Raw genomic sequence first — 14103 nt, forward strand, 5'->3', positions numbered from 1 at the left:
TGCTAACCCCTAGCCTGGCTCTGGTCCTCGGGAGTGAGGGCTTAGCCTCGGGGATAGGGACTTCTTCATACCGCCGTCCCCCCTCCGGCTTTTCTCACAGAGAGCGGTCTCTGCAGCTCCTTGATGAGCAGTGCCCGACGGCGGGGCTGCCATGCCCTGCCCGAGCTTCGCTATCCCTCATCCCGGCCCCAGTGGTGTGGATCAGGCCGTCTCGGGGCTGGTTTCGGACATCTGTGCAATGTGAGACCCGGTGTCTGAAAAAGGATCGGGTAAGACCGCGCTGTTCCCGGCACCCACGGTGTCTTTCAACGCCCTTCTGCGGGGCTGGGCCTGCCCGTGCCCTGCCCTCCAGGGGAGAGAGACAGGTTTGCACTTCAAGGGGGTCTCCCCGGCCCCGCAGACACGCTGGAGCCAGGGGATGTAGACATTTGCCAGACGTGTGAACTTTCCTTCTCGCTGGTAGCTGTTATCTCTGCTCGATTCCCACTTTGATGTGTGTTCACACTTACGAACTACCCCGCCCGGGACCGGAGCGCCCATATAAGAGCGGGCCGAGGCCTCCGGTCCTCCAGCCGCCCTCAGCCATGAACCAGGCCCAAATCCTTTCGGCAGAGACCAAGCCCCACGGGGTCAGGCCCCACCTCTGCTGTGCGCCCCCTCCTTGCGCCCCCACGTCGCTGGGCAGCACGCCCCTCCTGGTCAGAGCCAAGCCCCGACGGGGCGGCCCGCAGCCGAGCCAGCCCGCGGACAGCGAGCCCTGTGTGGCGGAGAGGATCCCAGACGATCCCAGGGAGACCACCGAGTCGGACCCGTCGGAGTCAGGTGAGTGAGGAGGAAACAGAAAGAGAAGGGGGCGGAGGGCGGGCTGGGGACGCACACGGGACCTTGACCCCCGTCGCTGCAACGGCCTGTCAGGGCCGAGGGGAGGCGCAGGGACTCCCCAGGTCGGGGAAGAGGCCTTATCACTGACCCTTCTGTCCTCTTGGGCAGCCCCCGACAGCGGCTGGTTGAGCGCCGACGAGTCCTCCGGCTACGAGAGCGAGAGCGCGGAGCGCTCCGCGGCGGCGGGCGGGACCCGCGGGCGGCAGCGGCGGGCGCGGACCGCCTTCACCTCGGAGCAGGTCTGCCGGCTGGAGAAGACCTTCCAGCGCCAGAAGTACCTGGGGGCCACAGAGCGGAGGAAGCTGGCGGCTGCCTTGCAGCTCTCGGAGATCCAGGTGAGTCCCGCAGGAAGCGGATCCTTCCCGGCCCAGTCGGGCAGGACCAGTCAGGGTCGGCGGTTTCGCATCGGTCCGCCCTGCCATGAAGAGACGTAGCGCTCTTCAGCTGAATTTAGTGGGGGCTGTGGGATTCCTCGGGGATTAACAAGTTACGGTCCAGGAAATCTGGGCCACTTTCTACCGGGAAGGCATTAAGGTTTCTTTATTTCTTAATAAGGTAAATTGTCTAAGCGATCCGCCTAGATCTTGCAGAGGTCATATTGTTGAAGCCTCTGAAGTGATTAATATCGCTGAACTCAGACATAGTAGCTTCTCCCCTACATGCCGCAGGTCCTCAGCCGTCCGTTAAGTAGGACAAAACAATTAATCCAACTCTTGTCAATTCCAACTGAAGCAAAATGGCAAAAGAAGCTGAGATACGGTTGTTCATAGTTTGCAAGTTATTTTTAAGCAAGGACTCTTGATTTGTCTTCTCCATCCCCTCACCCCAAGACCCTGATTTGTCTTCTCCATCCCCTCACCCCTTTCTTTTTGCTTCTCAGATCAAGACCTGGTTTCAGAACCGGAGGATGAAACTGAAGAGGCAGATACAGGACCACCAGCACAGCCTCATGTCTCCTGCTCCACTCTACAGCTATCCCACCGGGACCTCACCAGCTCTGTTTCAGGATGGTTTCCACTACCCCTTTGCTCCCCAGCACCAGAGACTCCTGCCTTTTACCCCGGTGCCTGCTGTGCAGTTCAGCTTCTCCTTTCCCAGATATGATGCATCGCAAAGCACCTACCACTTTATGGCCAATGAGCTGCCGTACTATCATCAACACTTTCTTCCTCATCCCTCTTTCCATCCAGTTATCCAGAACAAAATGGACAGTCAGTGCCATCCTGTATATGCATTATAGCGAAAAAGAAAAGCGACGGGCAGCGAAGGGGAAAAGTGTTGTATGCTGTAATGTATTTTGTGCTCAAAATCCCTAGTCTGATTTGGAAGAATATGCATTAATTATTTTAAGTTATATGTGAAAATGAATAATTTTATATCTTATAATATTAAAATTTATTGGATATATTGCCACTCCTACTATTTTTTGGTTGTTGTTTTCGTAGTTTATTAATTTTTAAAAAACTGGTAGTCTACCCTCCAGTCAAAAAACAGAACACAGAAAGGAACATGTTGAAGTGAAACTGGAGAGAGAAATGCAGTAGTAGAAACATGCTTTTGCTGAATTTCCCATGGTGTAGAGCAAAGTTATGTAGTCTAAAGTGCGTTAAGTAACTGGTTTTAATTGCACATCCCCAGTTTTCCATAAATATATATTTATAAATAAAATTTGAATAGTTTTATATGTCAACTACGAAAAGGTTGCACTTGGGCAATGTAATCAACAATGGTCACTTCTCCTGTTTTTGGTAATGGATTTAGATGCTCTAATACACCTTACCTGAATTTCCTATACTGCCACTGAGATACAGACTGCTGTTGAACATTTTTGGTAGCCTGGACAGAGGCAACTGTACCCAGTTGCATTACACTGTGCTTTTGGCTAAGTGCATTCTCCAGGAGGAAGGAAAAGCTGTTGGTGAGTTTCTCTTTGTATATAAATCAATTATTGCTTTACAGTTCCAATCCCATCCTCAATGTGAAGCCAGCAGCTGTGTTAATCACCAGTATTAAGTCAGTGTGTCTTTAAACAGTAATTAAGCAAATCAGTCTTTCCTATGGAATTTTAGAGTTTTACAATTGTCAAAAAAAAAAACAATACTTGGCAAAAAATACTAAGTGTAATTGTGTTCAGTTCAAAGCCTTATCATCTGAACGGGATTTTTACCTGCAAATTTAGCCTATTGTCTCACCATTAACAATTCTAGTTGCATATTTTGAACATTTTTTTGTAAATTTATCTACTCCTTTTAGATGTGTAAAGGGTTCAAGTTGTTATTTTAGCAATCTTGAAATTTGTTCTTCCTGGGATCAGTTTTCACTACTCTACTAAAAGTGCTTAGATCAAATTCTTTATTTCTTGATCTTCTAGATTTTATATTAAGTTTCATTCATTCACCTGGAAGGTCTTTTAAATACATTAGCATTGTAGTCTGAATTTCCCCCCCTCTACCCTGTAATTCAGTGAGTCATCAAAAGTTTCAATTTAATAGCCCAGTGACTCGGAAGGGGTAAAGGTTCACAATGAGTGGGAAAATGCACAGGTTGTCCCTTCAGCTGCCTGGTTGTGTGTCGGATCAGCGAGGCACTGAGAAGGGGTGTGGTGAGGAAAATTCCTTCAAGTGTCTCCCAGCCTTCCCTCCTCTGTATTGTCTACCAAAGACTGATTTCAACTTTGCACTCCTTAAGCTGCACAGTACAACGCGGCCGAGCTTGGAGGTGGGGACAGGTATGGGAGAGGAGGAAGGAAGAGAGGAGAAAAGGTGATGCACAGCACAGGGCTGTTGTAGGCTTTTTTTCCCCTGTGAGCAAAAGAAGGGAGCGTTTGGTGGGGTTTGTTTTGTTAGTGGCGGAAGGGTTATATTATTTTTTTTCTCTTTAAAATTACAGAGTAGTCTAACCACCACCTAATGAGCAAGGTAGAACGGTCTGGATCAGGGAAGGATATGTAGTCACACCTGCTGCACTTGCTTTCTGCTGATGCAGTGTCTCTTGTTTCTCATTATGCTCTAAAGGCTTGGCTTTGCCATTTTCCATAAAGATTGCTTTGGGACTTTTAGGAACACTCCTGATTGCTCCTGATAGCAATCCTAAAGGAATCCTGCAGTTTAAAATTAGGCTGTCAAGGTAAGGCTGAAACTTTAGAAGTAAAAAATGAAATATTTTCTTTTTGCGTGTCCTAGGAAATCTCAACTTGTGAACAATTCTAATGTTTTCTTAAGCAGTTTTTAATCACAAGTATGTTTGGCATCATCAACATACATGCTTGCCAATGAATTCCTTAGCCTCACCTCTTTTTAAATGCATAAATAGAATATGGCCATCAAATAACAAGTGAGACCGCTTTAGGAATGGTGCAGAATACACATGTAAAAGACAATACCAGACAGTTTGTTCAGTTTTGTTCATAGAGTTGCCACATTTGGTACCATTTTAATCTAAATGCATTTTTTGTTCCTTTCCTTGAACATTCACGTTCAAGTAGAATGGACAGAGTGTTTAAGACACTTGTGCATCACATGACATAATTACTATGTAAATTTCAGTGCAAACAGTACTCCACTCTTTCAGTGAAGATCTCTACATGATTACAGGTTGTTTCCTGAAAACTTTTGGATAGTAAAATTTATATACAAATTGCCATACAGCATAGCGAAGACTGTAGGAATAAAGGAAAATTTCATGCTCTCCACTTCCACTTAGAGTATTGCTTCTCTAATACAGGTAAATTATATGCTCCTCTAATCAAATTTGGGTTTTATGTTAAAGCAATAGAAGCATCAATCTATTTAATATAACAAAATAAATAATTAGAAATATTTGGCAGTTCTTTTTTAAATCACACATGATGTTTGACATTTTTAACAGGAAGGAAGATATGGCTGGAAAGTCAGTCTTTTATGTTCAGCAGTAAGAGTCACTGCTGGAATTACAGAAGAGTAACAAGACAATCCTGGGCTGGGAGGCAACGGTAAAGATGGATTTGGCAAAAATGGCTGATGAGACTGAGCCGGAACAGAAGGTAACAAGATACGGTCTGTCACAGTTGGGTGAAGTGTAACAGCAGAGGTAGAGACTTTGGCACTCATCCCATGAGAATAGCTGGATGTAGCCATATCTGGGTAATTACGGTGGGGCAAAAATAAGCCTGAGAAAAGAGCTTCGATCCTGGCATCTTGGGTCTGACGTTTAAACTTCATGCGACGATTCTGAAACCAGGTTTTTATCTGAGGACAAGAAAAAAGAGTCAATAACCAACCCACTTGTCCCTTTTCAATATAGCAGTACATCCTGAATGCAGATTTATTGTCGGAGTAGCAGAATACATGGCTAATAACATTGATCTACATTCAGTGCAGAGTAACTGTCATGGCATGAGGAGGAACCAAGCTGTGAACACTCCATGATGCATGGCTAGCCAACTACCTATGCTTGGATCGGGGCTGTAACTCAAGACTAGTGCAGTGGGACTAAAAGGGCTGGGTAGGGGTAGTTCTGTTCCAAAATCCTGCAAAGTATCTATCGAGTAGATACATAACTTTGAGTGAGAAAGAATTAGCCTGCAAATTGAAATTCTGGAGATTGTGCAAGTATTTTTACACCCTTCCTACCCCCGCCCCTCCGAAAGTTTCACCTTTTGAATTTGCATTCACCGTTTTCCATTTGCACCTTGTCTCTGACGGACACAGCAGTGCCAGCCGAGACAGGGGTGTCAGCCCCGTGTTCTGCCAGCGGGGTGAGGTTGACGGGCGGCCCGTCCCGCCGCACCTGCAGGAGCTGTCACTGTCTCCGTCCCCGCAGTGACCGTGAGGTGCCAACAAACTCTACCCCTTTCCCCGCGGAGGGCGAGTCCGTCCCGGGGGCCCTGAGGGCGCTCACCTGGCTCTGGGAGAGGTTCAGCGCGGCCGCCAGACGCCTTTTCTCGCCGGCGCCGATGTAGCGCTGCTCGCGGAAACTGCGCTCCAGCTCCTGAAGCTGCGCGGCCGAGAACTTGGTGCGGGGCCGCCCGGGCACGGCCCCACCGGCCACCTCCGCTTCGTGCCCGGGGATGCTGCGCTCCGCGGCCTCCCGGGGCCGGGGCGCCTCTGCGGGGACAGATCGGGAGGTCTGGGGGGGAGACCCTTCCCTCCGCGGGCCCAGGGCCTCGCAGGCGGTGCCGCGACCCGATGGCCCCGGTGACCGCGGGGCACAGCGGGACTCGCCGAGCACGGCAGTGCTATCCCCGGTGCAGCTGCGGCTGCTCTGGGCCAGCCACTCCACCGAGAAGGCCCCTTTTTCCATGTCCCTCAGTGCTGCCGGCCCTCACTGCAGCCGCCCCGGCTGTCAGGGCAAACATTTAAACCCCCGGCGCGGTTTGAGAAGGCCCAAAGCATCAAATGAGGCCGAGGACAAAGGGGCTCATTGAGAGGCGCTTTAATCTCCCCTTTCAGGTGATTGTTACATCCGCCTAATCTCCGAGCGCAGTAGTTAGCAGAACCCAAGGCTGCCTGACCTGGCGCCAAGTTCAGCGCGGAGTCGTCTCCTGACCACGTAGGTGCTGGGAATTGCATCACGGCTTGTGCTCTTCATACTGCCCAAGCTGCCCTCGGCCCTCAAGCCGCCCCGTGATTTTTAATCTTTATCTGCTGGTATGAAGGACAGGGATTCAGAAGGGACTGATAACGAGGAAAAGCCTCCTTTATGAGCCTTACACCCAATTTTGAACCCCTCTTGCTTGTTTGATGCAAGGTTTGAAAGAATCCCCTTGCTTTTCTATCAGCAAAAGGAGGTAGGGACTAGAGGTAGGAACAAGTAAATACTACTCAAGAGGTACAAATCATGGCGAAACACTGGTACTAGTATCTTGCCAATATGTCTATGAGGAACACACTGCTGTTTATTAAGTCAGAGTGGGTAGATGATGTTTGAGCTCGGAGTTAGTTGTAAATGCAGGGTTAAATATTTAGCTGCTGTCCATGAGGCAGAGTGCTGCAGTTACGACTCTCATCTTCCTCTGAAGTGTGAGGTACACTTGTTGATTTCAGTTGACTTTAGTATCAGAGCTTTTAGGAAGTCTTCAGGGAGAGAATGGTTGAAACTAGAGCACAGCGGCATGGCAATTTGTTAGGCCATTTGCAGAAAGTAGGGTAGAGCTTTGAATGGTTTGAGTTCATTCTTATGAATTTATTTAAGATTAACCAATAAGCAGTTATGTGTCAGGATGTTGGACGGGACAAGAAACATCTAGAAAATGACTAGTTCTCTTGAATTTATCTGTTCATGTCTTTAAACGTGATCTCCTTTCCCTGCACCAAGAAAGAAACGTGTGCATTTCAAAGTAAACAGTTCTGATGTTCTTATGAAGTAGATCAAAGAAGAGGAGTGTAAACTCTGTTCCGAGGCAGTCTGTTCAAGGATGATTCAGATAAGGGTGAGAAAAGAACCACTTTTACAGTCTGAAGTGGGCCTGGAATGGCACAGTCCTTATCCTCTGCAAACACGGGCTAACACATTTACAGGTTGTTTCAGTAAACAGTCACTACTGCTTGAGTTTATACAGTGAGAGATAATGAACCAGCTTCCACGCAGAGCGGAACATGCTTGAGACAACATGCTAATTCTTAAACTTCAAAGAGATTCACGTCATGTTTTATGAAGAGTGACATATTTGTAGTGAGCTGGCAAAAGTAAGATAATGGTACCCTTCCAGATTTCTTTCTTCTTAGATGTTCTGTATTTTTTTCAGGGAGGAATATTATTTTCTTCCATAAAATGCAGTGGAATTTACATGCTCTTTTGTTAACTACGCTGAAGCATGACATATGTAAGAATTTTCTAGACTGATTTTGAATATTCTTAATACAATCACTTTAAAAACAATGCTAGTAGCTTTAATTTATAATAGTAAACTACACAGACATACCATTAAGAACTTCTGCTACTTCTTGGGTTAAATAAAATGTCTTGGAAATGATATTTTTGTCTTGGTATACCTGTTAGCACAAAACTACAAGCAGACAAAATAAAAGTGACTCTGGTGGCTGCTTATGTTTAGACACTCCACCTTTTATTGTAAACAGGAGTAAATGACAGTGTCTAAACTTTCCTGTGTTGGCATGTGACTGCACTAAAAAGATGTTTACTGTTCACCTATGTAAGAAACTCAATATGGGTTTTATTTTTATTAAGGGCTTATAGTATTATTTAACGTGATTTTTTCCCCCTGTAAGATCTTTCTGTTATGTTCCCTTCAGTTGATATTTAAACTTTAGTGACTTAGGGGTTTGTGGTGTATGAATTATTCATTTGTTTAATGTATTTTGGGGAAGCATTGTCCTAATTAATAACAAACTTTATTTTTGTCAAATCATTCGACCCTGCAATGCTGGAGCAAAACTTAACCGGGAGCTCAACAAAACTAGAAGAGAGAATATCAGTGGCTATGAAGGTGATAAACAGTAGAAAAAGTATACTTGAAGTGAATATTTTTTTAAATGCTAATGTTCATGCCGTTAAGTGTTATTATGATAACACTAACATACAGAACATGGCCTGAGGCAAAGCTCCTATTCAAAGGACTTTGATTGAGTGATTGTAACATCATAAGCGACCATCACATGAGAGCAATTACAATTTGAAAGGTAATTGCCCTGTGTTTCTGGTTAGCAATTAACATTCGTCAGATCCTGTGATGAAACATTTCTCCCATTTTCCATTGTTTATTGGCACTTTTTATGAACACATGAACTACAAAACCCATAATGACCAAAACTTTGAATGTAAATAGTAAGCTAGATAAATATAGTGGAGGTGTATCTAACTCATGTTTTACTGCTGCGATTTAATGACAGCCTTTTTTGACAGAGCCCTCAGTGAAAATATTTATCACTTATAGCTGTGCTTTGTCTCTTTAAGTCTCTTGTTGAAATTACTCTATAGTTGTTAATGTTTTTAGTCATTGCATCAGCTGTGAAGATAATTTCCTGCAAAGCAACAATTACTCTACTAGTGTTGGTTTGATTATGGACGATATTAATGTGTAGAAACTGTACTAGGATTTGTCAGTATGCTAGCAATGAAAAACACTGGAGACGGGTTAATTAACAAATATTAAGGACACTCACCAGATAAAAAAGTTATGTACTACACTCACTAATTTCTATTCATACAAAGGACACACATTTAGACATAAATGAAAGGTTGAGTAGAGCTATCAGCTCAGCTGGTGGAAGGAACTGATTTACTCCTCTTCTCTCCCTCTTTCTGGACATGCTTTTCCCATATTGTGAGTTTAGGTAATACACTGATCTATCAGGGAGTCCATTTAGGTTTCTAAGCTATCAGGAAACAGGGGAAAAAAAAAAAAAAGAAAAGGAAAAGAAAAGCAAATGGCTTTTTTTAACAACTAGGAGACAAACCCACTCAATGAAAAGTTGGATGAGCTCTATAATTTGCACAGGGCAGTGTTTAAAGCATGGAAGGAAAGAGGAAGAAATGGGATGATTCCTTTTAGTAGTAAGTTGGTTTGTTGCTTTGTATAAGTAAATGTCTTTATGGTCAGTATAATCGCTCGCTTTTTTCAGATAGAAAGACCAAGGTATCACAGAATATGCTGAGTTGGAAGGGACCCACAAGGATCTTGGAGTCCAGCTCCTGGCCCTGCAAAGGACCATCCCTGAGAGTCACAACATGTGCCTGAGAGCATTGTCCAAACTGTCTCGAACAGCTTGGTGCTGTGACCACTTCCCTGGGGAGCCTGTTCCAGTGCCCAGCCACCCTCTGGGTGAAGAATCCATCTTTCTCTAATATGCAGTCTAAACCTCCCCTGACTCAGCTTCGGGCTGTTCCCTCGGGTCCTGTTACTGGTCACCACAGAGAAGAAGAAGAAGGTAAGAACTGGATTGATGTGCAGATATATATGTAACACACCATCACATAAATAATGGGTTTTGAACATGGCTTTTACTTCCAGGACTTTTTTTTTTTTTTGCTCTCCTCTCTGGGTATCTGACCTTGCTCTCTGCCCTCGCACTGCTACCCTTTCACTTCGCTCTTTCTGTGCCGATTACTCCACCTGGTGGCACGGGACGGTACCGGGGGAGGATCGGTTTGAATTAAAATTAAAATTCTACTTAATTTAATTTAACTCCCTTGACACATTATAAGACACAATTAAATCATTAAAAAAGGCAAAGATATTTTGTTTTAAAAAAATGTAACCCATCTGGTGGGAAATATGTCCCTCACAGAAGAAATAAATTGTCATTCAATTTATAATATAATATAATTTATAATAAAATGTAATTCAACTTTCTTCATTGTAGTATTTTTTCTTTTCTCTTTCTGCTTTCCCTTCTTCACCTGATCTACAGCTTCCCATATCTGTAGCTGTGAGGTTTTGATCCTGTAAAAGGGAGAAGGAATATGGGGGAAAAAGAAGTAGTAATTTATTGGGCTGAGAAGATCGAATTCAGACTACATTTTAATGCATGTTTTATGAATTAGATTTAAGATTTTATGAATAATGCCAGTATGTTTTTACTTTTAAGCTCCTAGTAGCTTGCCTAATACTTACAAAGATAACTTTTCAAAATAAATAAATCCATAGTATGGATGTGTATCAAAGCTGACTATCAAAAATGTGAAGAGATGCATTTTGCTGACAGAAATAAGCATTGTAACCCCAAGTTCTGAAGGGTGTTGTATTATTGAAACAGACGGCTTGCAGAAACAGAAGAGCACAGAAATAAGACCTGAAAGGCTCAAAATTCTTCCATCACAGCAATAGCTCTTGTCTACCCATAAGCGCCACAAACATCTAGGCCTTTCTTTACTTTATTTCTGCTTTTGTAAACCGAGCCTGCTTGCATTTGCCATTCCGTATCTACTGTCCGTCTCTCCATCTCTCGTCCCTGTGCCGGGCCGTGTCAGCAGGGGGAGCGCCGAGGGCTCGGGAGCGGCGCTGCCCGGCCCGGCTGGAGGGAGCACAGCTAAGGGAAAAGCTTCGGAGAATGCTGAATCCCAAAGGGTCCTCTCTGGGCGCTGTGTGAAACCTAATGCTGTTCAGTTGGTGTGTTGAGGGACGGAGTGGCAGTAAATCTATGACTTGTTAAAAATTGGAACAATTTTCATGAGGAAAAGAACAGATACACACCTTCTATGCTGTGTGCCTGGCCCAAGTATTGAAAGATGGAAAAATTACAGTTCATTAATTAAAATTACTTTGTTTGCTATACTAAGAAACCCCCAGGTTAATCCCAGACTGAGCTATTTGAGGTCAGGTATTGAGTCAGGCTTTTCTTTATAGTTTCCTTCCCCCCCCCCCTGCCATGTACATGTCCGTGGTGCGTAAATTATCATTAAACTGCAGTTCTGCAGAGAAAAACATCCCCACAAAGTTATCAAAGAGAAATATATGAAGTTTTTTTGATGTGTTGGTTAATTTTTTTCCCGTTGGTTGTTGCTTGTTTGTTTTTTTCTAACCCAAACACAAGAATTTTCTTGTTTCTGGATGTCTTTGGTGAGAATTAGCTGAGGGTCAGAGAATTAGCCTGAATTGTTCCAAGGTAATCAGAAGGAGGAGAAAGGTATGAAGGACTGTTCCTTTTCAGCATCAGTGAGCTGTTTAATCTGCTCAGTCTTTCATATAGAACTGCACGTCTCCTGTTCACAGAGAATAATGAAACCTACCTATTGGTATCTTTTAAAAAAAAAGTTTCAAGTAGATAGATGCTGGACTAGTATTTGAAGATTTGGCTTTGGTTTCAGTAATGAATGTAAATGTTTACAGTATACTACATTGCTGCTGTGTGGTTTTTGTAGCAAAAAACTGTATTTGGATGTCTAGACCATGATTCCTTATTGTTTTTCCGCTGTCAATTATGCCAGTGCTGACAGATGGTGTTTAAAAATGAATTAAATTTACAAGTGTCTGTGAGTCTTTGAAATAGGTGGAGATGAAGATTTTTCTCTAGGTTGAATCTGTCATGGGTATTTTGTGTGTTAGAGAAAGTGAGTACAGAGAAAATGTAAAACTCCTTCCTCAAACTGCAATTTCAAAGATGTACCTAATTGTCATTCCAGCTGAAGCAATGCCTGCATCTCTTTTTTCATTATACTGATGCAACTGGTTTAGCAGGTACAAAAGGAATCAGACCAGAGAAACGATTCCATTGGGAGGGGGGAAGCAGAACTTTGTGTCTGATACTTTTTTCTTTTTTTTTTTTTTTTTTTCCTGACTAGGTTGGTTCTCTGATCTTGTGTAGAGCTCACAGTGAAGCAAAAGTAGGAATAAGGAGTCATGGGAACTGCAGGATACTGTTTGTGTAATGCACAATGTTACCAAATAAGAGAAAATGATTTCTGAAAAAAACCACATTATATCCTGGGTCTTGTAAGACTTGCAGTGATAATGAAAACATTTGCAATAAAGTTAATATAGCCTGACTTCTGAGAGGACTTTTGCTGCATCATTTTTTATGTATTAAAATGCTTCATATGCAATTGAAACTCTCAGTGTTTGTCAGTATCTCACAATATGTAAACTATAGAAGAGACAAGTAAGAAAATATTTTTTTCTAAATGACAAACTATACTAACAGCTAAACACCAGCTTTTCTCTGCCAGCTCAAAACTTGACAGGATTAGTTGAGAGTTCTAACTCTTTAAGATCCCAGAGACTTGTTTTGAGGTGGTGCTATCAGCACTGTTGAATTTTTCTTGCAGCAATTCTTCTTCAAAATATGTAGTTGCTTTCTCTCATTGGTTTGTCTGAACTATTTATGCTCCTTAGAAAAATCTTCCTCAGCTTAAGTGAGTTTACATAATAGCTTACAGTGCTGCTGCACTTAACCTTTTCAGCTTCTTGGTGTGCACTCACATTCCTTCATTTTAGCTAGGACTGACACTTTTTGGATTTCTTTAACAGGGAAGTTCTTACTTGCCTGTAACCCACCATCATAACAGAAAGTTGTGGGTTTGTTTTATGTATGTATATTTTTTTTTAACTGCTGCATTCCTAAGTTAAAGGCATTTATGGAAGGGTTTAAAACTGCCGCTGGCAGTGCAAATTCAGGAAGAGACTATCAGGGCAGGAAGAGATGCTTTTAAGTTGTAAGTGATAGCACAATGTAACACCGTAACAAAAAGGAAATTCTAGTTGACCAGAAATTTTTAAAAGTGTAGGCCTTACAATTTAAATTAAGGTAATTACTTTCCTGCTTCCTCTGCCCCCTTCTTTTATTGGGAGACAATGGTTTAGTTTAATAATATTCACTGCATTAATAAGCAATAAATACATTTTTTCAGTATAGGTTTCTTATGTATTCATTTGTGGGAGTGCCTTAGAGCATTAAAAACCCCAACCAAAATCCCACCAGAAATATTATGGAATTACCTGAATTATTTTTTTCACGTGTGTTTAAGAGATGTTCCTACAGATAACATGCTACATTTAATAACATTAAATGCAACATTATATTATATAAATAATACAGATTTAGTACCAATGAAATAGTATTCTGTTTGGGGAGTATTTTAAGGCTGTTCTGCATTATGAAATATGGATTTTTCAATTTGAAAAATTATTTTAAGAAGCTTGGAATGAAAAAAATTATTCTGGATGCTTGCTTTGATACTGCTATGTTTGATATGACCTGATATTTTTATTGATACCAATGCAAAATCAAAACAAAATTGTGAACTCTGTGTCTTTAAGAAAAAAAAAAAAGAGTGTTGTTGCGTTGGGATCTGGGATTTGTGACAGGCTAAGTTACACAAGGGGTGTATTAGAAGTAAAATAGACACTCTTTTGATACATTTTTTTTTTATTTTACATTAATGTGAGATTTCTGTGAAATATGAGAAACTGTAAGTTATATGGAGGAGTGCTGTCTCTTGTTTATTTATATTTTTTTTGTTTTTTATGTGTTTTTTCCCACCTTTATACGCAATAATTCCAGAGGTTCTTCTTGATTTTAATGACTGTTATTAGATTTAATATTTTTTTTTAAATATCAAAAAAATCCCTTCTCTCAGAAGGGATTACTCAGTGAGTAAAGATATGGTTGTGGATGTCATTTTAATTGCCTTTTAATTTAAGGAAAAAGTGACCTGTTAATAGGATAGTCCTCTGACACTAGAATGTTGGAGATAAATGAAAAGTAACTTTAAAAATATTTATTTAATACTGAATAATGTAGCATAATGATAACCACTGAGTAAAATGACTTGTAATGCACCTTG

The 14103-nt window shown here is 42.4% G+C and overlaps 1 protein-coding gene across 1 annotated transcript; it reads left to right on the top strand.

Annotated features, from left to right (window-relative positions):
- The first annotated feature begins 584 nt into the window (after positions 1–584).
- On the top strand, positions 585–2122 carry LOC114071727 (homeobox protein vent1-like). Its single transcript, XM_027909584.1, has 3 exons — positions 585–822; positions 991–1217; positions 1763–2122. The coding sequence occupies exons 1-3, from the start codon at positions 585–587 to the stop codon at positions 2120–2122; spliced, it is 825 nt and encodes a 274-aa protein (XP_027765385.1).
- The last annotated feature ends 11981 nt before the right edge of the window (positions 2123–14103 follow it).

This window comes from Empidonax traillii, unplaced genomic scaffold, assembly GCF_003031625.1.
Source record: "Empidonax traillii isolate 1590-97213 ecotype Southwest subspecies unplaced genomic scaffold, ASM303162v1 scaffold27:size3997909, whole genome shotgun sequence".
Lineage (NCBI taxonomy): Eukaryota > Metazoa > Chordata > Aves > Passeriformes > Tyrannidae > Empidonax > Empidonax traillii.

Bases quoted from the DNA above. Each gene is read 5' to 3' on its own strand.
- LOC114071727 (XM_027909584.1), top strand. From the start codon at position 585: ATGAACCAGGCCCAAATCCTTTCGGCAGAGACCAAGCCCCACGGGGTC. The intron at 823-990 runs GTGAGTGAGGAG...CCTCTTGGGCAG, and splicing joins GTCGGACCCGTCGGAGTCAG to CCCCCGACAGCGGCTGGTTG. The intron at 1,218-1,762 runs GTGAGTCCCGCA...TTTGCTTCTCAG, and splicing joins TGCAGCTCTCGGAGATCCAG to ATCAAGACCTGGTTTCAGAA.